The sequence below is a fragment of the Ursus americanus genome, chromosome 9 (genome assembly GCF_024610735.1).
Source record: "Ursus americanus isolate L20-20 chromosome 9, mUrsAme1.1.p, whole genome shotgun sequence".
Taxonomy (NCBI): domain Eukaryota; kingdom Metazoa; phylum Chordata; class Mammalia; order Carnivora; family Ursidae; genus Ursus; species Ursus americanus.
This window is the reverse complement of record NC_142135.1, coordinates 9,014,573-9,038,181: the sequence shown is the minus strand read 5'-3', so window position 1 is coordinate 9,038,181 and position 23,609 is coordinate 9,014,573. Positions and strand designations below refer to the sequence as shown.

Sequence of the window (23,609 nt, the reverse complement as noted above, 5' to 3'; positions counted from 1 at the left end):
TTTAGGGACATCACTGACCCTTACCTATTACGTGTCAGTAGTACACCCTCCCCTCAAGTTGTAACAATCAAATTTGTCTCCGACGTTGCTGAGTGTCTTTTGGTTGGGCACACAGTTGCCCACCATGGAGAACCACTGGGTAGAGAGTATAATAAGCAGAGGGGCCCCACCCCTGAATGCCTGTACTCTGCCAGGATCTAGGCCAGACGTTTTACCTGTGTTATCTCATTAAATCCTATCAAACCCTCTTCTGTGTCAATATTATCAGCTTTTTCACTAGCCCCATCTAGTAGATAAGGAAGCTGACATTCAGAGAAAGAACGAGGTATGGCCTCAGTCACGGTGTCGGTACGAAGGAGGGGGAACAACCTGGGTCTGGCTGGTGCCAAGCCTCAGGCTCCTCCTCTGGTCCCCGCCATTACTGTAGCCCCGCCCCCACGGCCACCCCATAGACAAGGATCAGTACATTGCATTGATTCTTTTTCAAGAAAACATTCCTCTGGGGGTGCCTGGGTGGTTCAGTCGGTTAAGTGTCTGACTTCGGCTCATCAGGTCATGATCTCAGGGTGCTGGGATCGAGCCCCTCATCAGGCTCCCCACAGATAAGAAGCTTTTACAGATAAGAAGGCTCAGAGAAGCAATTTAACCAAAGTCACTCAACTAGCAGGTGACGTAGCTGGTCTTTGTTTGATCTTCGCATTGGCTGATTCCGAAACTTCTGATTTTTGTAAGTCAACCTTATCAGATTGAGAAATGGAAGATATTTTCCACCCACAGTCATTACAAGTATGTAACTCATATTCCCTTTCTGCCTCTATAAATTTGTTAGGCCCAAGCATTCGTGTGGCCTTCCCATATGTCATGTGATTTCACTTGGCCTACTTACTTGACAGTCACCTGGGTATTGCTGGGTTTTTCCTAGCAAGGACCCACCACTTGCCTTGTGGTATGCATCTTTTCGTGTTAGTCTGGAATCCTGTTAACGTGAAGCAAACCATTAATGCTTTAAATCTGAATCGATTTTAGAATTTTAAAATAATTCATCCAAAGAGATCAAGTCACCTTCTTTGGTAAGTTTCCTTAGGAGAACAGTGGTAATAGTGTGATAATTCTAAGAAAACCAAAGGGATTTTATAGGCCAGGAATCTGATACTCCGCCTGGAGATGAAACTCTTCACCGGGAATGGAGAGTGTCCCTGATATCCGGACACCACTCTCAGCTTGCACACGTTGATTCAGTCACGGGTTTGAGATGACTCAAAGTGTCATCACACTGCTGGAGGAATGCTTTTTTTTTTTCTCTAAGATTTTATTTATTTATTTGAGAAAGAGAGAGAAACATGAGCAGGGGGAGGGGAAGGGGGAGAGGGAGAAGCAGACTCCCCACTGAGTGGGGAGCCCGATGAGGGGCTCGATCTCAGGACCCTGAGATCATGACCTGATGAGCCGAAGTCAGACACTTAACCGACTGAACCACCCAGGCACCCCGAGAGGAATGTTTTCTTGAAAAGGAATCAATGCAATGTACTGATCCTTGTCTATGGGGTGGCCGTGTGGGGGGCTACAGTAATGGCGGGGACCAGAGGAGGAGCCTGAGGCTTGGCACCAGCCAGACCCAGGTTGTTCCCCCTCCTTCATACTGACACCGTGACTGAGGCCATACCTCGTTCTTTCTCTGAATGTCAGCTTCCTTATCTGTTAGATGGGGCCAGCGATACCTCACTCATAGAATGGTTCTGAGCATGTCTTTAGTCGGTTTGGGCTGCTACATGTAAAGTACCCCAGCCCGGGTGGCTTCAGTGACAGATGTGTATTTCTCATGGTTCTGGAGGCAGGAAGTCCAAGATCAGGGCGCTGGTATGGTCAGGTTCATGAGGGCCCTCTTCCTGGCTATGTCCTCACATGGCCTTTTCCTTGGTGCGTGCATACAGAGTGAGGGGTCTCCTGTGGCCTCTTCTTTTCATAATGGCACTGATCTCATCACGGGGACCCCACCCTTTATGACCTCTTCTAAACCTAGTCATCAAGGTGCTACCTCCAAATATCATCACATTGAGGGTTAAGGCTTCAACATCTGAATCTGGGGGGACACCAACATTCAGACACACAACGAAGTGGAATCCATTAAAATATTTAAGGTGAACCGTAAGTATCATCCCCATCCTGCTTTGGGGGTGAGCTTTGATTGCATCTCCGTGCAGGGCTGTCATATCATTACCACGCTCCCGGGTATCTTCCCTGAGTAACAGAACAGATTTCAGTGGATGAGTCTCCAGGGTCAGGGTCATGAGTCTCCACACTCTGGGTATGTTTGTATCCAAGGACATCTCCATGACTCACTAACCATTCTGCCTGGTGTCTTGCCTGATCTGTGTTTTCAGATGGAATCATGTGAAAGAGAAGCACGAGGCAGGAGGGTCTGCCAAGTGTTTAGTGACCTCGAGTGATTACAGGATTTCCTTGGTTTCTTTTTGGTGTTAGGCTAGTTCTTAGAATCTCAACTCCTCTACATAGCTGACACCTATATTACTGTTCTCACCCACAGATACTTCCCTCCTCTGTTTCCTAACCTTGCAAGTCTACTGGATGATTTTGAAGGCTCTGTTGATAACCGAGTAGCTCTTTATTTGCTTATTTGTTTGTTTATTGATGCTTTAATTCATATATAGCATGCCTGACGTGCAAAACATTCTATTTAAAAAGTAGCTCTTGTAATCTCTCCACCAAATAGTTGTAATTAATCAATAGTTAGTCATATGACTAAGAGTCTTAAAAGAGAGAAAACTAGATGTTCTCAAGTCCTGGGCTGAATGAAAGAACATTTTCCACCTGCTTCCCAGCCCTGGAGAGCCAAGTCAAGGTTCTCTTTTGATATCATTCATCGAAAATGTATTAAGCACCTTTTTTTATGCTAAATTTGTATTGGAGGTATGAAACAAGTAGAGAAAATTCCCTGTCCTCAGGGAGCTTAGAGTCTGCTACGAAAAGAAGACACGTAAGTACACAGAATATGTGTCATTACTAGCATAGTGGAGATGATTGTTACGTGCTGGTGCAGCAGCTGACACCAGCTCTCGAAGGACAAGTGGGGACCACGGGGCAGGTGGAGAAGAGGCTGCTGTGCAGGTGAGATAGCTTAGGCACAGGAATAGAGGTATTTATCCATGGACTCAGCTGGTATTTGTTGATTGGGTTTTTTGGGAGGGAAGAGGTATTTCTGGACCCAATTCCAGTGTTCGCGCGTGTGTGTGTGTGTGTGTGTGTGTGTGTGTGTGTGTGTGTGTAGGGGGGTTCCCCCAAACCAACCACAAGCAATTTGGACACTATCCTTTCAGAGATTGTACCAGATCCCACAGGTTAAGGGCTCAGTCCTATAAGACCAACCCCACTGCCCCTATCTGTGCCCAGTTGAAAGCCCGGGCTACTACCTATGTTTCTGATGGATAAGCTGCGTGCTGGAAAGCTCCACCAACCCCCTCCCACTCAGGCACCCGTCATAAGTCTGGATTATTACCTGTATTTCTGACCAACTGGCTATAAAGCAGAGGTTCCCACGATGTCCTCCTCGGGTGTGATTATTTTGCCGGAGCGGCTCGCAGAACTCACAGGAATGTCTTACTCGATAGATCACCAGTTTATGATAACAGGGTAGAACTCAGGAACAGCGGGTAAGAGAAGCACAGGGCGTGGCCTGGGGAAGAGGCGCAGGGCTTCCCTGCCTCTCGAGGCGCATTGCTGTCCCCACATCTTCACGTGTTTACCAACCCAGAAGCTCAGAACCCCATCCTTTTGGGGTCTTATGGATGTTTCGTTACATGGGCAAGCTTGATTGAATCACTGGCCATTGGTAGTTGGAGGTCAGGGAGAGGACTGAACGTTTCAGTGCTCTGATCACATGGTTGGTCATCCTGGAAACCAGCCCCCATCCTTAAGAGCAGTTCCAAAGTAACCTCTGTAATGTGACAAAAGACACCTTCATGGCTTTCACCACTTAGGAAATGCCAGGAGTTTTCAGGCGCTGGGTGCCAGAAATGAAAGGAAGACCAAATATATATTTCTTATTATAAATCGCAGTATCACAGTGGGGGAGCTTGTATCATGTGACAGACACTGAGCGAGATCCTGGGATGCATTAGAGAGCAAAACTAGATCAGGTCCCTTTCAGCTGGGAGCTTCTCTGGAGGGGGAGGGGGCAGCTGTCAAACCATTCATTCACACAGACAAATCGATATGAAAACCGTGCTGCACCAACAAGGAGAGGTGTGGATGGATGGGAGTGTGTGATGGTCAGACGTCGGTGTCCCAGGGCTTCCCCGAGGAAGCGGGAATTACATCGAGGGCTAATGAACGGTGAAGGGTTAACTCATTGAAGACGGAGGAGAACGAGCACCGGGAGGTGGAACCACAGGAACAGAGCCTGTGTTTGAGATTCGGTGCATCCGAGAAGAAGGAGCACTGAATGCCGTGCGGATGGTGGAAGCGCAGGGACCGTACGTGCAATTAGATGGGTGCAGCCGGGTCTCAGGGTTTAGTGGCCCCACAGGGGCCCTGGACATCATCCTTTGACCAAAGGGCAGGAACGCTGGTGAGTTTGAAGCTGGACAGTATCTGGGTGAGACCTGTGACTTGCACATCGGACGTCAACGAGAGGCAGCCTGCGAGCCCCGAGGGCAGGGGTCCCAGAAGCACATCGGTGATGGTGCATCTGTGTCTCCATTCCAGGTGTCACTGACTGTCAGAGGAGCGAGGCTGGGCTGCAGTGTGACCAGGACGGCCAGTACCAAGCCAGCCAGAGAGACCGGGACAGTCGGAAGGCCTTCTGCGTGGACGGCGAGGGGCAGAGGCTGCCGTGGTCGGAAACAGACGGCCTGCTCTCTGACTCCCAGTGTCTGAGTATGTGCTGGGGTGAAATCAGCCATGCGACTGGGGAGAGGGCACATGTTGTCAAGGCCGTTCTAGCAGGGGAGAGACCTGTGAGCTGCATCTGCTCCGACTTTTTATTTTGGAAAATTTTAATCTATGTAGGAGTTGAAAGTCGGATGAACAAGTAACCTGACACCTAGATCCAAAAATTGTTGGCATTTTCCTCTTTCTTTTTCTTTCTCTCTCTCTTTCATTTTTGATCACTGGAAAGTAAATTTCAGATATCATAAATCTTCACCCCCAAATACTTCAGTGTGGATGAGACATGAATTTAAAAATAACGAACGAGCTGCGTCTCCCTGTCTTATGGGCAGCCCGCCTCTGAGAAGCTGGCCAGCTTTTCTCTCTCAGTTGGATATTGTGGGAAGACGTGAATGCCGGTCCTGGTTCCATAACTTACTTGCTGGGCGACCCGGAGCCTATCGCTCAACTTCTCTGATCCTCAGTCACCCCAGCAGCCTCCTGACCCTGTAGGGGCCAATCCCATCCTATGAGGACAGCGAGTGTTCATTGAGCGCCACCCTGGGCTGGGCACAGCTCTTCAATGACATGGTGGGTGGGAAAGTCCTGGGTAAACAGAGTTGACCTACAATAGTAGGTGTGGTGGGAGTGGGGTCAGAACTAGTGTGATCTCAGTGGTGCCCTTCAGCAGCTCTGTAGTCTGAGCAAGCCACTGACCTTTAAGAGTTTCCTCGCCTGCCGAACAGGGCTGTTCGTGGCTGCCTTGCTGGGGAGTGGAGTGTGTTAGCAATGGCATGACTGAAAGAGGTGATCAATGTGTCAGAACAATGAGAAGCAGCAGTAATCGTAGCTGCCTGTTTCCTCCTCGGTGAATCAAGGAGCAGGCAGAGGCAGTCTGTAAGTTCCTCCAATTCTGACCGCTGCAAGTCTTCAGGACTTGGCCCGACCTATTCCACAGAGTCACCTTCCTGCCTGAGGTCTGGCTGACCCTTTGCACGCCTGACCCGGCAGAGCCAACATGGCTGTCTGAGTCCCTCAGATTTCTGTGTAAGCAGAGGGCCTGATGTATGTGCCGGGCAGTCATGGGTGAGCTGCACAGCGGTTCTCAGGGGTAGATATTATCCCCAATTATTTCGCTGAAGAAACTGAGGCAGAGAATGTCTGGGTGACTTACCTTCCTCACTAATCAGGACATAGCACACCTAGAATCAGAACTGGTGTATATCCCACCCCAAGCCCGTTCTTTCCATGACACGAATCTGCTTCTGCTTAGATTTATCTGCTTCCTTATGAAGCACACACCCGCACACGTACACATGCCCTTGTACACACACGTAACACACACACACGCACACGTAGCCTACCTGCTCTCTAGGGAAGTGGGGGCAGCTAATTACATACGACACCTGAGAAAATCCAAGTGAGGCATTTTCATTTTGTAACGCTCAGAACAATAACTTCCTTCTTCTGCAAAGAGCTAACGAATCTCAAGGGTGTGTGTGTGTGTGTGTGTGTGTGTGTGTGTGTGTACACTCATTTCCCCGTGGATAAACTGCAAATCCAAGGAAAGTCTAATTCTTTTTTCCAGTATTCCTCTTCTTGGGCAGAAACCGCAAGCAGGGGTGTTAAAGCCTGAAGGCGCTGTAGAACAGCGGGCAGGCTGCCCTTGGCCGCCCTTAGCCGCCCTTCCCAAGTGAGGGGGAGGCCGGCCACAGCGGGGAGCAGTTTGCGAGGCCCTGGGACTCCTGGCTGTTCTGGGCTCATCACGTCATGCTTGCCTCTTAACTGCACTCCTCTCTGTTTCCCTGTGCATGCCTCGGCGCCCCGAGTTGTGATGTGTACTTGGCAAAGCGCTTCAGGCTTGGGTCAGCCCTGTGCTCATCCAGAGCGGAAAGGACAGCTCCATCAGTGGTCCCAGAAGCACTTGTGAGCAGCAGCCCTGCCTTGTCAACTCCGGGAATGCCTCCCCGAGGCTCTGGCTGATAAACAGCCTCTGGATTGGACCTCACAGTCTCTGGCTTCTTACGCAAAGCTCTGAGTTTCTGGTTTCCCTCTCTGGATATTCAAGAGGATTTCTGTGTTAAGAAGCTGGGTCCCCACTGGGATGTCAATAGCCCCTTCTTGGAATCCAGTCAACTCAGCCTTTGAGAGGAGCTCCCTCTTCGGGAGTGGGACTGCGGTCCTATTTTTGAGGCCTTTGTCATCCAGAGAAAGCCCAGGGTGTAGAGGTCAGCTTTATCTCACGGGGTGGGGCTGGGGGTGGAGATTTGCCTCTTTTCTACCGGCTGTGGCCAGGCCTGGGTTTTCCCCCACGGGTATTACTGCTGTAGTCCTCCCTGGTCCTTCTGCTCTAGTGTGGGCCCCTCAACGATTTTTCTACGATGCTTCAGAACAATTATTCTACAAGGCAGTTCTGTTTATGCAATGCCCCTTACCACTCTTTAGTGGTCCTGCACTGCTCTCGGGATAAAGTAAAATCACGTACCTCACTCTCCTCTCTGGGTTCTAGCCTCCTTAGGTCATATCGCACTTTGGGGCTGGGATCCTGTCTTACTTTTTGTTCTATCCAACAGTCATTGGTGCTTGTCGGCAGAATGAATGAGTTAATGTAATTATCTGGGTCTCTTCGAAGTTATTTCCTAAAGGCCATCAGGGACGGAGAGTCTCCCACCACCCGAATTCCTGCAGCCAGTTTTACGGGCCCTGACAACGAGGCAGGTGCCCTCGCAGGGGACCAAGGCACTCGGCACTTACCGGATTGCTATCATGTACTGAGTTTCCCGTGCTCTTTGGTTTAATCCTCCCAACCACAAAATTGGGGCTCTCAGAGATCGAAATGTGCTCCAGGACACAGAGCCGGTGAGGGGGGGTGGTGGCAGGACTCGAGAGCTGGTGCTCTTCCCTTTCTGCCCGCTGTGTCCCTTTGTGGCAGTCCTCCCCATCTTCTCTATATCACCTGTAACAAACCTTTACCCACAGAGAGTCGTTACTTGCTGACCTTGGACACTGGAAATATTGTAAACTCATCTTCCTTTAATTCTAGATCCAGTTTTATAATTCTGCTTTTTGCTGACCCATGCCCAAGACTTCATACAGCATGTCAGGTGCCCAGAGGTCTATGCTGGGATCTTCGTAATGTTCCCAGGCCTTCTGGGGCTGCAGTGATCTCGGCATTCATTCATTCATTCTTCAGTGCATCCATCCAGTACATGGGAAAGTAGTGTCTCTGTCACTGTGCCAGCTAGCGGGTGTTAAATACGCTCCGGGCACTGTCCTGGCCTTGGAAAGAGACAAGCATATACATAACCATGATCAAATATGATTGTGCTCTCATGTGCGCCCTCTACGCGTCCCCAAGACATTTGCAAATACCTGCTAAGTTGAAATGTGCCATGTGGGAAATTGTACCACTAGCCTATAGAAATCTGTCAGCTAATGCAATATTCTATGGAATTATCGGCAATCTAGTGCCTGAATTGTTTCTGTTCTGTTTGGCAATGAGCTTCCTCACAGAATGCTGTAACATAAACGTCTTCGTCACCAAGGTGTCCCTTTTGCAAAAACCAGCAGATTGTCTAACTGAAGTGCTAAACTGACTGCACTTTCAGCCCCTGGAAAGACTTCTGTTGGAAACCGAAAGAGCTGTCCAATTTTGTGTAGTCGGCTACAAGGTTGTGAGCACCTGCCTATATCTATTCAAACTGAGGGACGAAGGGCTGAATATAGCTTGGGGTTTGCTGGACCGGAGCCTGCAGTCTCTACAAAGAAGATAGCAAGGGGCATAAAAATAAAAAAAAATTAAAAAAAGAGAGAGAAATAAGAACAGAAGAGTTGAGTGTGGGCTGAGCACATGAACTTGGCAATCTCAGTGATCAATATGGAAGGAATCCCTTATATAAAAATTAAAAATTTTTTTCTAGATCAGAATTTGTGAAGGCTTACCGCATGCTATTTCTCTCGCATTCATCCTCTCTCCCAGCTTTATCCCGGAAGGAATATACTTTTTTCCTGCACTTATTATGAAAACGGAGACGAGGTGGCTTTGGGTGGTCTTGAACGTATTGACGGGATAAAAACCAATCTAGACCCAAGTCTGTTTTATAAAGCAGTAGAGGTGTAGGAGAATGGGTGCTGATATGCGCCCGTGTAACAATTCTGTCTGCAAACTAATACTGGTGTACGTCGGGGCCTGGTTTTTGATAGTTATTTGCAAACCATTGGCACCCCTGGGCATTTTTTTTTTTGGTTTAAAAATGAGTCTCCTTCCTTGAGAGTTACCCTGTACTTTTTGCTTGGTGAAGAATGAGTTCCGAGTCCTACTGTCTTGAGAACTTGTATTTATTTCTTCCCCCCTGTTTAGTTCCATGAGCGTGTGTCTCTGTCATTCCCACCAGAGAAGAACTCAGGCGTGTTGATGGTAGCTAGAGAAACAGACGCTGATATGTCACTTCAACAAACACTATCATGAAAATGCCTGAGCCACGGCACACGTACTCAGAATGACGTGAAGACACATGTGCCTGTTTTATTTGTCTTTTAGAAGATAACTTACCTCTTCCCAGAAGGAAGTAAAAATTGTTTGATGGAAAGAAAATTTTCCATTTTCAACAAAATAATTATAAGATAATTAGCACTCAACGATCAGGATAAGAAAATATACATTTGGATAAAAAATCCATACTGATGAGAAAAAAATGAGTTGTAAGGACTAACATAATATTAAATTTTCTTCTTCCCTCCTGACAATGAGGGAGCAGAAGGAGACATGGTAACACATGGCTCTCTGCGTCAGATATGAAGCAGTGCGCTGGGACTATTGTCAAAGGGAATTCCTCTCCTGGGGACATTCCTGGGGAATTCCTCTCTTGTGAGACCAAGAGCTGTGAATGGGAAGGGATTTCTTGATCTGGCACTTCTGGCTTCTCTGTAGAGGCCCTCTGCCCTTTAGGGTCAAATCTGATCATTCTGCTTTCCTTTCAGTGATGCGGAAATTTGAGAAGGCTCTAGAATCTCAGGTGATCTTCGGTGCCAATGTCACTGCAGTGGGCAGGTCCAAAGTTCCTGGCTCTGAGTCCCCCCTGATGCAGTGCTTGACAGGTAAGGGGTGGTGGGGAGATGGGCGCATGCGGAAATAGGCTCTGCTGACCTTGGCAAGACAAATCGAATAAAACCATTGAAACCCTAATGAAATTTACAGTTTATCAGAACACTGGGTGATGGGCAGTAAGGAGGATGGATACATGATGTCATGAGCACTGGGTGTTATACTCAACAAATGAATCATTGAACATTGTGTCAAAAACTAATGATGTATTATATGCTTGCTAATTGAATTTACATAAAAAAAACCAAAAAAGCCACTTGGTAAATCAGTTGATTCCCAAAATGTACATCCAACTTGTAACTTCACCTCCGAGTTTATAATGCATCTATTATGTACCAAGAACAATGCCGAACATAGGGGAGCAGAAATGAAGGATGTGGATTCCTTGTACACTGACTCGTCCCAGTCGGGAGAGCTGTCTGTCGTAGCAACAGCCAGGCCAGAGAGGGGTAATAACAACTCTCATTTATTGGGTGTGTAAGCTTACAAGGATTGGTATGGGATCATAACCTTACAGTCTAGGAAAGTCACTGGTGTCCGTGTTACAGACGAGTGTGCGTCTGGCTGCGTTGGGGGTGGGGGCATGTGTCCGTCTGTCCTTAGCATCACCTGAGAGCAACAGGTGCTGACTGGCCTGTGCTGCCCGCAGACTGTGCTTTGGACACGGCCTGCAGCTTCCTCACGGTGTCCTCGGCGGGATCAGAGGTCTCGTGTGATTTTTATGCTTGGAGCAGCGACAACATCGCCTGCGTGACTTCGGCTCAGGTGAGTCATAGCCACCGTGTGGGGGTTCTGTGTCAGACATGCTCTGACTGGACGGACATCAGGCTTTGGGAAATGGAGACGGCAGTGGACTGGTGATGGCTCAGGATGCAGCTGTCCGAAGCAGCATCCGTCTGAGCAGAATCGCTTCGTGACAAGAGTCAGAAGGGAATGTCAACGATGAGCGCTCCCTTCTGGTACCTGCCAGCTTATCTCACTGGGCCGCGTGGGCACTGGGCATGAGGGGACCTTGTCCAGAGCCCTAAATACCGGCTTTCTCTCTGAGTCCTGGACCCCAGCATTCCTTTCCAGTGTACAAGTAAAATATGATTATAGCTTAAAAATGTTAAATATTAGTTTGAACCACATAAAATAGCGGCGTCTGGAGGTCAAAGCTGGCAATTTCATTGTTACCGTGAATTAGGACAGAAGAGGATGCAGTGGGAAGCAGTTGTCCTAACTTCCCAGCTCCTAACCATATGCAAATCTCCATTTTTACTCTTCCAGTTTCTCATGGAAACTTCCAGAAAACTTGTATGTGTTTAGAAGCATCTTTTGGGGTTTGTTTAAATGTTAATATCTTGTAGTACATGTTCTTGTCTACCTTGATTTTCTCACATATGCTTAACTTTCTGTACCTTTAAAATGAACCTCATTCTTTTTAATGGCAGAATACCAATCCATTCTATGGATGTACATAATTTATTTCACATTTTATAAAAGATATTATTTATTTAAAGAGAGGGAGCATGTGAGCAGGAGGAGGGGCAGAGGGAGAGGGAGAGAGAGAGAATCTCAAGCAGACACCCTCCTGAGCACAGAGCCCAACACGGGGCTCAGACTCATGACCCTAAGATTATGACCTGAGCCAAAAGCAAGAGTCTGACACTCAACTGACTGAGCCACCCAGGCGCCCCTTTATGTCACATTTTTAAAGGACGTGTACCTGTGTTAGCAGTTTTGCAGCACCACCAACACTGGTGAATCCCATGTCCTTTGCACACACACCTGTGCAAGGAGTGTGAGTGTGTGTTGATAAATGACATCCCAGGAAGGGCATGGAAGGTGGACCCCTGAATTTTAGGACTCGAGCCAGGGTCTGTAGCTGTAGGAGCCAGAGAAGAGGCAGGGAGGGGTCTTGGACTGAATCCCAAGCTGTCAGTTTGGGGCTGTTAGACCACGTGCAGCTTCCTGACCTCAGACTCCTCGTCTGTAACATGCAGGCTTGAGCTTGCAGGCTTCTGGTGAGGTCACAAGACACACAGTCGTCATCGAGGCAACGTTAGCTCCTTTGAGCTTAAGGTTAAAACGGTTGGGGAGGATGACTGTGTCTTTATTTTTTCTTGCTATCATGACTGAGGCCTGTCTTAAGATCTATCAGGGGGAGAGAGAGCCTGTGGGTGGGGAGGGAGGATAGGCTCACAGGCTGGTGACAGTCAGGACCCACGAGCATTAATGCCTTTGGACAACACAGACTGGCTGGATTTACTTGTTATCTGGGGTTTCCAGGTGCTGTCCCCTCGCCTTGGCTGGTCTGTGTCAGTGTGGTTCTGCTAATGGGACACCCCACATAGATACTTTGTGGTCAAGGGGTCTGAGGTCCCGGTCAGTGACTCTGCTCCCTGGGCAGCTGCCAAGTCACTGGGAATCTCTGACCTAAGGAAATTCTACCCCTTTTTTTCACTAAGGGATCAGATCCAGCTTATAGAATTATTAGTAACAAAAACAGCTGACATTTACTGAGCACATATTAGCACCTGGCATTTCTCTGAGCAAAAGTGTTGGATTATTGGTCATTTGGGCCTCTAATGCCCTGACCCTGTTTGCTTAGTGTAAGTATGGATTTTACTCTACAAGAAATAAAATAAATGCTTCTTCATTAAACAAAAGGGAATGAACTCTCCCTCCAACTTCTCAGCCAGGGAGAGAGTCTGTCAGAGGGCGTGTTAAGGAGGTGACTCTGGAGCCAGGCTGTCCCAGGTTCGGGTCCCAGCCCCACTGCTTGCTCGTGGCTCTTTGTCCCTTGGCTCCTCAGAATCTTCATCTATGATGTGGGGTAGCGAGCGGCACCTGTATCTCCCGATTCTTGTGAGGACTGAGTTAAGTCATACATGAAAAAGCTTACAGGACGGTTTCTGCCTCAGAGAAAGAGCCCAGTGACCATTATGATAGTTGTCACCATTGCTGTCAGTATTGCTAACAGGCTGGCACAAATCCCGTCTCAGCTCTCACAGGGCCCCTCTCCTATCCTGAGGCAGGGGGGTCAGGTATCGATCATAGATCGTGAGTAACGTGACCGGTCCGCGCCACCCAGTGCTGAGGCCACGGTGCCAGGCGCTGCCCTCAGGCTCCCCCGTACCGTGTGTCCGGGCTAGGTTTGGGGTGTGGAAGGGACTCTTTACCAAGGCAGGAAGCCCGTGCTTTGGGTCTAGGCTGCAGGTGTACAGTCCTCCTGACACTCGTCCCATCCCCTCCAGGCCTGACCACACACGGGGTGGGGGCATGGGAGGGCCCTGTAGTCTGGGACCCACCACCCACGCCCTTCTCAGAAGTGCAGGACTCTCCCCCTCTCAGATGCCCTTCTCCCCTCCCCAGGCCATCACCCTTTCACTGAGCTCAGGTCTTCTAAAAAGGAAGAAGAGCAGTTGCCTTCAAATAACTTCACTTTAGCCCCTGCCCTTTGAAGATTCCCACGGCCAGGAAACTCAGTTAGGCAACTTTGAGGGGAGGGCAGAACACTGGGAACCAAACACAAATTGATAAAAACAGATTTATCCCACCACCCCCACACAGCGGGAGTGCTGGAAAGAGTCAGAAAGAGAGACTGGAGATTAGTGAGGAAGGCAAGGGCTTTGGAAGTCTGACCTCATTTCCAAGCTTAGGAAGCTTCCCTTGATCCTCCCCGGATACGAGCCGCACCTATAAGGCCTTCCACGAGCTGGCTCCTGCCTCCCTCTCCTCTCTGAGAACCACGGGCTCTAGTCCTCGAAACACCACAGAATTCTTTAGCTTCATTTCTGCTGTTTCCTTTGCTTAAAATCCCCCTTCTTTTATTTCCAACTGACGAACTCTTACTCATACGTCAGCACCCCACTCAGATTCGCTTTTTCTGGGAAACTTTCCTAGCTTGCCCTTCTCAGTAGAATTAATCATTCTCTCTTCTACAATGTCCTCCTCTGGAATTCCATGTGTCTTTGCAGCTAACACGCTGGGCTGGAATTTACTGCTTACATGTCTGTGTGCTCCCAAAGCCTGGGAGAAACTAACGGGCAGGAATCTCCTCTTTTTCATCTTTGTAGCCCCGGTGCCTAGCCACAGTTAGAGTTGGATAAATGTTTGTTGAATTGGGGTAATAATGCAACCTCTTTCCATCTCCAGCATCAAGACACACTGGGGAACTCAAAGGCCACCGGCTCTGGAAGTCTTAGGTGCCAGGTGACGGTGAGGAGCGGGGCTCAAGATCCCCCGTCTGTGTATCTGAAAAAGGGTAAGTTGGTTGAGCTGGATGGCTCGGGGGCCTCAGCGGCTTAACCTGACCGGTGTTTGGACCCCCAGCAGGGGCATGGGCTTTGAGCTCCCGGCGGCTGCCCCTCTCAGGCCTGCCCACTCACGAAGCTTCGCATTCCCCTTCCTTTGGTCTCTGCCCGCCCTGAAAGTTACCAGACCTTCTCACAAAGGTCCAAACCTCCAAGCCGTCCCCCCCCCCAGCCTTGCTCAAGGTCTCCTGCATAATGTGCTGCACCGTGCATGCCTGTTACCTGGGGGGCTTGTAAAAATGCGGACGCTGAGTCAATACATCGGGGTTGGGCCAGATTCTGCCTTTTGGATAACCTCTCCGGGATGCCAAAGCTGCTGGTCCCAGGCCCACATTTTGAGTAACAATTGTGTATCGTATCCCCCAGTTTACAGCTCACTTCCCCAAACAGCCTTCATCCACCGTCACAGAATTCTCAGAGGAAGGCAAGAAAGGGTTCATACCCCTGTTCTACAGATAAGGAAACTGAGGCTCAGAGAGATTAGAAGGTCATGCTGTGAATAAACTGGGGAGGTAGGTTTGAACCTAAGTGTATCTGAATTCCCCTGCATGGCTTCACAGAGCAGGGACTGGGAAGCCTGTCCTCTTTTGCCCTGTCCTGCTCGCCTCCTGCCTTCTCTCCATCAGGCCCAAGAGAGGGGCCATCAGTGCAGGGTGTGTGCCCTTGGCCTCAGCTAGGCTCCCCATGAGTTGGGACACTTTGCTGGGCCCTGCTCTCTGGGCCCTCCTTCCCTCAGTTCAGGGTGAGCGTGCCAGAGCCGGCCCTCCTGGGCTGACCCACTCTGCCACACACTAGCCATGGCCAAGGTCCTTGACACTCTCTAGGCTTCCACTTCCTTACCAGTAAAATAGGAGTCACAGGTGAACTGAGGGGATTGGGAGGTTTGGAGTGGGGTTACCTGTGCTCTTAGAACAGTGCACGGAATCGGGTAAATAGCAAGGGCCGGAGGTTTCTGAGATGGTTTTCCTTCTAGCTGACATGTTTCCTGATGACCCGAGGTAAGGCCGCAGACCAGATGGCAGCCCAGGGGGCCAGACCGAGGGTCTAGGGGTTGGCATGGGGGGAGGCAGGCATGCTCCCGGTCCATAGCTCAGGTGGCCTGGCTCCCGGCAACTTCAGACCGCAGCGAAGAGCTGGCGGCACGTGGGGACGGTGCCATGGCCCAGGCACCGAGCCTCGGGAGCGGTTGGCAGCCCACGGCAGAGACAAGTGCCCGTGGCTTTTTGTCTCTGGCCCTTCCATCACCTACGGCGTCCGTCCTGTCCGAGGGGAGGGCTCCCCTGGGAGAGTGGAGTCTGGCAGAGCTAGGATTTCTCTCATCTGCAGCCAGGGTCACCAGAATTCCTGCCCTGGCATTTATTCCAGTTATCATTACATTTTATCCATTTAAAAATAATAACAGAGCATAGAGACTTTTTTTTCTAAAAAGGAAAACCAAAAGCAAACAAGGAACCCCTCCCCCAGATGTTTTTTAAAACCAGTTCTTGGCCTTTTATCACATTTGAAAAGAAGACAATTCTGTTTCTTTCGAAGTGATTGTTCTTATTTGTTCTCGTCTCCTGAAAGTTTATACTTGGGGGAGATTGCACGGGAACTTGAGAAGCCTCCTTGCTGCCAAACTAAATCAGGGCAGAACGGTTTTTTTGGGGGGTTTTTGCTTTTTTTGTTTTGTTTTGCTTTTTTTTAGCAGAAAATGCACAGACACAGCCATTCTGCATCCTAAGAGAGCAAACAGAGAAGAGAGATTCTCTGCCTCCCCACCTCCTCGCCCCATCTCTGCTAAGGAACCCCTTCTTTAGTTCATGTGGTGTAGGACGGGGATCAGATGTCACCGGCGAGGAGGACGAGACACAGTGTTTGAAAGCCTCCCGTGTCAGTGGCTCTTGGTAGCAGCAGGCAGGCCCATGCATTCACACACCTGACCTTAAGTGACCTGGAAGACAGGACACCTTGATCCATCTTCCAGGACCATCCTGTCTACACCCACTTAAAATCTGTGGCCTGGAACATGGAGGAGCAGCCATGGGATTTTTCGGACTCAAAGGAAGACAGTGCTGGAAGGTTCCTTCCAAATGCTGTAGGGATTTGTCCAACCCCCTGGTTTCACAGATGAGGTCTAGAAAGAGGGGTTGCCGCTCCATCGAGGTGGAACCGGGGACTTCAGGGCACAACCTCCCCCAGCTCTGAAATGTCCCCCGGGCCAGCTCTAGCATCTACGACTTGACCGTTGTGTGCTCAGCACTGGCACTTCTCCTACATATTTCCCGAGCACCTGCCGTGTGATATGCACTTGGCGGGCACTGTGGACACGGCTGTGAACAAAACAGACAGAACCACCGACTGATAAAGGAATTGGTCCAGCAATAAGATCATTTCCAGGGGGTTACAAGTGCTTTGAGGAAAATGAAACAGGACCATGGAATAAAGACAGACATGGGCTTCCTGGAACAGTCAGATGCACAGAGACAGGCAGTAGAACAGTGGTTACGAGGGGTGGTGGGGGGAGGGGCGGGGCGGTTTGTGTTTGATGGGTGCAGAGGTTCATTTTGGGATGAAGCAAAAGTCCTGGGGATGCATGGTAGGGATGGCCACACAGCAATGTGAATGTACAGTGGTTAAAATGGTAATTCTTATGTTGCATATATTTTATCACAATTTGAAAAGGAAAACAAAGATGAACATTCATTGAAGAAGAGGAGAGGACGTTGGAACTGAGAGCGAAGGAAGAGGAGGACCCTACCACCAAACGCCTCAGGGCAGGAGGTCCTCCATGCCGGGCGAGGTGGGGGCTGCCGGGGGCTGCCGAGAGAGAGCCCTACACTCCAGGGCTGTCCAGGGAACGTTCTGCAGTGATGGGAATGTTCTATAAACCTTGGCTGTCCAAAATGATACCCAGGGGCCACACGTGGCCACCAGCACTTGGAATGTGGCTCCTGCAACATGAACTTCAGTGAACTGAGACAGATACTGAAATAGTCACATATGGCCGGTGACCACAGCGCTGGCCGGCAGGGATGGCTCCGGGGCATCGCATGCTGGTGGGGAAAGCGGACACCGTCTCAAGTAGCTTAAAGACAGGGTTCTGAAGGATGATAGAGCCTTGAGATCTAGGGAGAGAGAAATGAATTCTAACTGTAAAAATTGGGGAGATGGACCCCTGAATTTAAGCTGGGTTTTGGTGAAGGATGAGCTGAGGCTTTGTAGGCACAGTGAGTGACAGGGCAGTCAGGCAGGAGGGGCGGAGGGATCCAATGTTAGGAGGAGAAGATGCGGCTTTCTGGAGACCTGTATGATAAGCTGAGCATCAGCTAAGCACCAGGCTCGTGGCTCAGCCTTTTTACGTATGGTCTAGCTCTTCACCTACTCAACGTCCATGAAGATTACATACTGTCGTCCCCATTGAACAGATGGAGAAGTTGAGCTTCTGAAGTGCTGTAGGGATTTGCACTCCAGTCTGTCTCATTCTGAAGGTCGTCTTCTTGGGTTCCACACTGTAAGCCTCTCCACGACTTCCAGGTGCATGAGTCGGTTAAGCCCTGGTGAACAGCTGGGTCGAGGGGAGGTTAAGGTGGCGAAGAGCACAGACTCTGTGTCCCTCCTGCCACCCACCAGCTATGTCAACTTAGGCACGACTCTTCACTCTCTTTCCTCACATGGGAAACGGACATAGTATTAGGATAGACATTTTGGCTGTAGATCTATGTATCTATATATGTCTATCTATCTATCTATCTATCTATCTATCTATCTGTCTATCGATATATATCTCCCTGGAAAAATCTCCTCTTTGCAAAATGATGCTCTAAAAATAACAGGGCTTATGGGAAAACTAGAGTTAGGCACAGGCGAAGCCCAAACTGTGCCATTTTTAACCAGAGGACTGACAACAGCGATCACAGTCCTATTTAAAATGCTAGCAGAAGTTTTAAAAAGACATATTGAATCCATCTTAAAGAAATGTTACAGTGACTGGAGAAGAATCACAGAGCTCGATGTGGGAGGGAGTCGGGAAGGGTGGAGTCTGCCGAGTTAGGCAGGGAAAATTGCAGTTGTCACTTTGAAGACGGAGAAGGCGGCCAGTCTGAGGCCAGGAGGAGAACGCGGGCGACAGGCATGGTGTAGAGCCCGCGTGTCTTGCAGCTTGCCGCCCTCCGCTGTGTTAGTGTGGGCTGCCTTCACCTGTTGTTTGCTGGCACAAGGCAGTGACATGCTGGGAAAACCGTAGATCAACCGATGTGGCTTCAGTCTGAACCACAGAAATGCACGCGGTAGCAGAGCGGCCTGAACCTAACTCACGGGGTGGTGAAAACAAAATGAGGTCACGTAGGCAAAGCGCGTGTCACCGTGTCTGTGTATACAGTTAGAGCTCGATAAATGTTTGCTGGCAATCATGAAAATAATAATAAATGTCACTTCTCCACACACCCTCTTTAGCGCTTCATTGGTGTGGTGGGCGTCTGTCCAGGTCTGCTGGTTTGGGGCCAGGGCCCTGGGAAGCTCCATGCTCTCCATGCACGGGCGATCCAGAAGGTTCGTGGTGCAGAGAGTGTCTCATCTTGGACTTCGCACTGCCCCTAGCGCAACCAGAGGGCCCACTGTCATAGGACAGTAAGCTGTGGTCAACTCTGAAAGGTTTTCAGATCTTTAAAAAAATTTCTCTGCTTTTCCCCCAGGCCACGAGTTCAACACAACGAGTCAGAAGAGCTTTGAGCAAACGGGTTTCCAGAACACACTCTCTGGAATGTACGGGCCCGTTGTGTTCCCAGCCTCTGGAGCTGATCTGACAGGGGCTCATCTCTTCTGTCTTCTGGCGTGTGACCGTGATTCGTGCTGTGACGGCTTCATCCTTGCCCAGGTCCAAGGAGGTAATTAATGTGACCGTGAGGACTGGGGCCGTCCAGTCCCAGGACCCGTGGTCTGACCTAGGAAGAAGCAGGGTCACCAAAGCCAGGATATGCAATGTGCGGACTGCATGGCAAGGTGCAGGCATGAGGTGACCACTTAGCTTATGTGGCCCTGTGGGTAGCATTAAAGGTGGTTTTTATCCTAAGAATCACTGGGAAGGTATTGAAAATTTTAAGTGAAGGAATGCCATGATCAGATTTGAATTTTGAAGCTTTGGCTAGAGTATGCAGAAGGTAACGGATGGGGCATTGGAGCCAATGTGGGATTCGGTTAGGAGCTACTCCTGCAGTCCAGGTGGGGGGGGGTGGCAGGGGCTGGGGTGATAGCAGTGCAGATGGAGGAAAAGGGTCAGATTCAAGGGTATCCTTAGCAGGCAAAACCAGAGGACCAAAGAAGGGGAAGGTGTCAAAGACTTTTCTTGGCCATCCAACTTGTTCGTCTGGTTGGATAGCTTGTTAGTATAGCGAATAATGGAAGATACCAGATGCTAGGTTTGGTGATGGGAGAGGGGGAATTGGGAAAGTCATGAGCCCATTTATAGTGTGCCAGGTTTGCTATGCCTTTAAGACATTCACAAGATGCGGACTAAGCTTTTAGGTACAAAGGTCCAGAGCTCAGAGGGCGAGTCCAGGTGGGAGATAAAGATGCATGAATTCCCAGCATTGAGGTATCAGAGCTGCAGGTGGGATTTTCTAGGAAGAGGGTACAGGGTGAGAAGGTAGAGAAGGAGGGGGCTGATCCCTGGTGAACACCTGCATAATAGGGAGGACCTTCGAAGAAGCTGGAGAATTAGAGTCCAGACGGCTGAGAGGAGCCCCAGGAGGGTGTACATATGGAAACCGGGGGAGAGGGGGGGAAGATGAAGGAAGGATGTCCACAGATTTGAATGCTGCTCTGAGTTCAAACAAGGTGTTTACTAAAAATGCTGAGTTTAGCTCACCACTGTCCGTGGGGCTGGATGAGAGCATGCTGTTGGAGGGGTAGGGCAGGAGCCTGGGCTGGACCGAGTTGAATTCTAAAACCCCTTTGAGGTTTAATGCTCTGTGCTTATATGATGTGCACTCGTGTTAGTGTCTAGATAAGTGAAAGTATAGAGAGAGATAGATACTATACACGCACATACGTACACATGCACGTCCATATAAGCACGTGTATGTATGTGAAACATTGCAGTTCGAATCCATGATGCCTTCTGCCTTCTTCTCTAAGGACACAACGATTTCTCCAAATGCCCTATTACTCACCAAACCATATGGTTTTGCAAGTTGGAAGGTTGTTTTCCTTAGAATCATATATGGAAGAATTAGTTTGTTCCATGGAACAGTAAGCCCGCAAAATCCTTTTGTCCATGACATTTCTGGCTCACAGCTCGCTTACTTTTCCCTCCAAGTGGGACCTGTGATCCGTGAATTATGTTGAGCTGAATGACCACCTCACCACGCTGCAAGTTAAGCTCTCTCGGAGACGCACGTAAAACACCAGGCAGATGTTTTTCCCAGGCTTGTCTGATGGGCAGATCCGGAGCTTTGAATTATAAAGCTTTGGCCTGATCTGCCGGTGACCGGGAACAGACTCCCACTCCGTCCTTTTACCAGCTGTCTGGAAAGTCATTTAACTTTCTGCTAGATTCCTCCTTCCCCTCCCTGCTCCTGCCGCCTCCAACCTTCAATTCCTAAGTGGCTTTGTTTCCACTGATCATTAAGGACAATTCATGAGGCTCCCGTACCTACATTGCAGTGGGGTTCCGAGGGACTCGTGTGGTTCCCAGGTTCCCAGGAGTGTAACTGAAACTGGCAGGATGTGATCCATAAAGTGACCCGAATCTCTAGCTGGCACCCGTCTCTCAGACACTCGGAGTTCTCGTTGACACTTTAGCACGAAAGAACAAAGCTACGTGGGTTTCCCTTCCAAGGTCTGAGAGCAGAAGGAAAAATACACCCGCCTCTTGTTTAATTCCATGATTCTGTTTCCTGGCTTGGGAGAGGACAGCCTTGGGGCTCAGACTTCTTCTGGGCTCTCAGCGGGCTCTTATGCACCCCTGCGATCTGGGGTGCTGAGAGGCTCAGCCTGGGGGCCCCCCTGAGGCCCTCGCTGCCTGCTGGTCATTCCTCCGGTTCTCAGCTAGGAACACCTTTCTCCTTTTCTGTACCTCTGCTTCCTCATCGGTGAAATGAAGGTCAGGGATTCTAGAATCCAGCTGTGCACCAGAACCATCTGTGGTGCTGTTGACACATGCTGTCCTGAAGGTCACCACCTCCCACCCCTACGACCTAGAGTCAGAAACAGGCATTTCCACAGCGCTCCCCGTGTTGTTGATAGAATCAGCCCAAGGCCCTGGTTTGAGAACCAGCTGTCAGAGGAGCTGTAAGGTGATTTTTTACAGGGAAACCGCTGCTGATTTCTTATCACCTGCAGGTTAAAAGTGGCCAGTGGGAGGGAGAAGGACAAAAGGTCAGATACATAAGCCAGGCATCTGAGTCATCTACTTTGGGGAAATTTGGGTGGGAGATGAGTTTGAAACTCTATCTGGATCTGGGCATAAATTAGGATAAGGAAGGGAATGGGGTTGTGGGGTGACAGGTTTCCTATTTTTTTCAGGAGAATCTGAAGACTGTACGACCTAAAAGAATTATTTATCGAAATGATATAGTTTATCTAATTTCTAGATTTCAGGAAATTTGGGTAATTAACTTACATGAGACTAAGTTTCCTCACCGGTAAAATGGCAATAATAATGTTGGTAAGGGTTAAGGGGATTGACGTATTTAAAGCACTTTACCACCACAGTGACTGGCAGAGCACAGACATCGACGCATTGGAGTTATTACCTACCTTTCCTCACTAAAACTGCTGTCGAATGCACTTAGCTCGGAATCAGTCTTCCCGATACTAAATAAAGGCATAATGTCAGGAAAGCTTTTTAAAAATTAGGATACGTATTCAAAATTAGGATATATAAGGGCACCTGGGTGGCTCAGTTGGTTAAGCAACCGACTCTTGGTTTCGGCTCAGGGCATGATCTCAGGGTCATGAGATTGAGCCCCACAACAGGCTCTGTGCTGAGCAGGAGTCTGCTGGAGATTCTCTCCCTCACCCTCTGCCCCTCTTCCCTGAGTGGACGCTCTTTCTCTCTCTGTCAAATAAATAAATAGATCTTTTTAAAAATTAGGCTTTATAAAAAATTGGTGTAATAAAAAATTAAACAAAGTAGTCTAGTGCCTCCCCTCATTACAGATTTCTCTCTGCACATCCCAGGCATGGCGGCACAAGGCCTCTACTTGAATGCATCCAGAGACAAGGAGCTCAGTTCCTAATAGGGAAGCTTGTGTCATTGGTGCAGGGCTCATGGTTTTTCATAGTTCCTTACTTGGAATCTGAGTACTCCTTTCTGAGTCCCTTCAAAGTTGATGTGCGTGTGTGTGCCTGTGTGTGTGTGTGTGTGAGAGAGAGAGAGAGAGAGAAAGAGAGAGAGGGAGAGAGAAGAGACAGAGCTGCTGTTTATTTGCTTGAATCCTCAAAAAGATCGCTCTCTGGGGTAGGGGGTAGAGAATGAGGACAGAGGTCTCTAGCACTACGACCCCCGGTGGTACTGAAGACGTCGTTGCTGCTGACCCGTGAGGAAGGGCTCTAATGGAGGAGGAAAGGTTCAACAGGACAGGCATGGGGGTGGCCCTCCCTTTGGGAATTTGCCACTAGGACAAGTGCAGGATTATCAGGGAAGAGGAACCCAACTGAAAGCCAGGCCCCTGAGTCCCAGTGTCGGTCCCTGTGTGTTCCCAAGGCATCGTTATCTGTCCCCATCCTCCAAGCCTCTCAGGGCACAGATGTGAGTCCCTAAAGGGCCCTCCTTCTTCTTCGTCACATCAACCTCTCCTCTCTCTTGTGACTCTGCAGGTCCCATCATCTGTGGGTTGCTGAGCTCCCCCGATGTCCTACTTTGCAATGTCAAGGACTGGAGGGACCCCGCTGAAGCCCAGGCCAATGCCACATGTCCTGGTGTGACATACGACCAGGGGAGCCGCCAGGTGACGTTGCGTCTGGGAGGCCAGGAGTTCCAGAGTAAGTCTCTGCCTTCTGCTTGACTTCTTTAAAATGCATTTTCCTCACCAGCAAGCTCTGCCGCGCCTCCCCTAGGAGCCCTTTTTGTACCTCGAGAAAGCAATACTTCTGAAAAGAATCTGTACCAAAGATGCTGCAGAAAACCCAACTGGAGCCTCTCGGCAGCTCTCCCAAGGCCGCAGATTGGCTGGGGGGAGGCTGGCTCAGCCAGGCGGCCACGCTGTTGCAGGTGTTACCGGTGGCACTGCCCCTCCTAATTACAGGGGGTGCAAGGGGCTGTGTGCCCCACCATACGGGCTCCATTGACAGAAATAGCCATTCAGCTTGCTTCAGCCTCCTCTTTCTTTCAGAAGCTCTTC

At 49.5% G+C, this 23,609-nt stretch overlaps 1 protein-coding gene across 2 annotated transcripts in view; it reads left to right on the top strand.

The window, feature by feature from the left end:
* Positions 1 to 23,609, top strand: part of TG (thyroglobulin) — a 244,261-nt gene that overhangs the window by 48,385 nt on the left and 172,267 nt on the right. For both annotated transcript variants that reach the window (XM_087864600.1, XM_045812195.2), the window contains 6 exons: positions 4,723 to 4,893; positions 9,865 to 9,981; positions 10,638 to 10,753; positions 14,129 to 14,237; positions 18,960 to 19,151; positions 23,086 to 23,254. In XM_087864600.1, the coding sequence (XP_087720726.1) occupies positions 4,723 to 4,893; positions 9,865 to 9,981; positions 10,638 to 10,753; positions 14,129 to 14,237; positions 18,960 to 19,151; positions 23,086 to 23,254 (874 nt within the window). The remainder of the gene's footprint in view (positions 1 to 4,722; positions 4,894 to 9,864; positions 9,982 to 10,637; positions 10,754 to 14,128; positions 14,238 to 18,959; positions 19,152 to 23,085; positions 23,255 to 23,609) is intronic.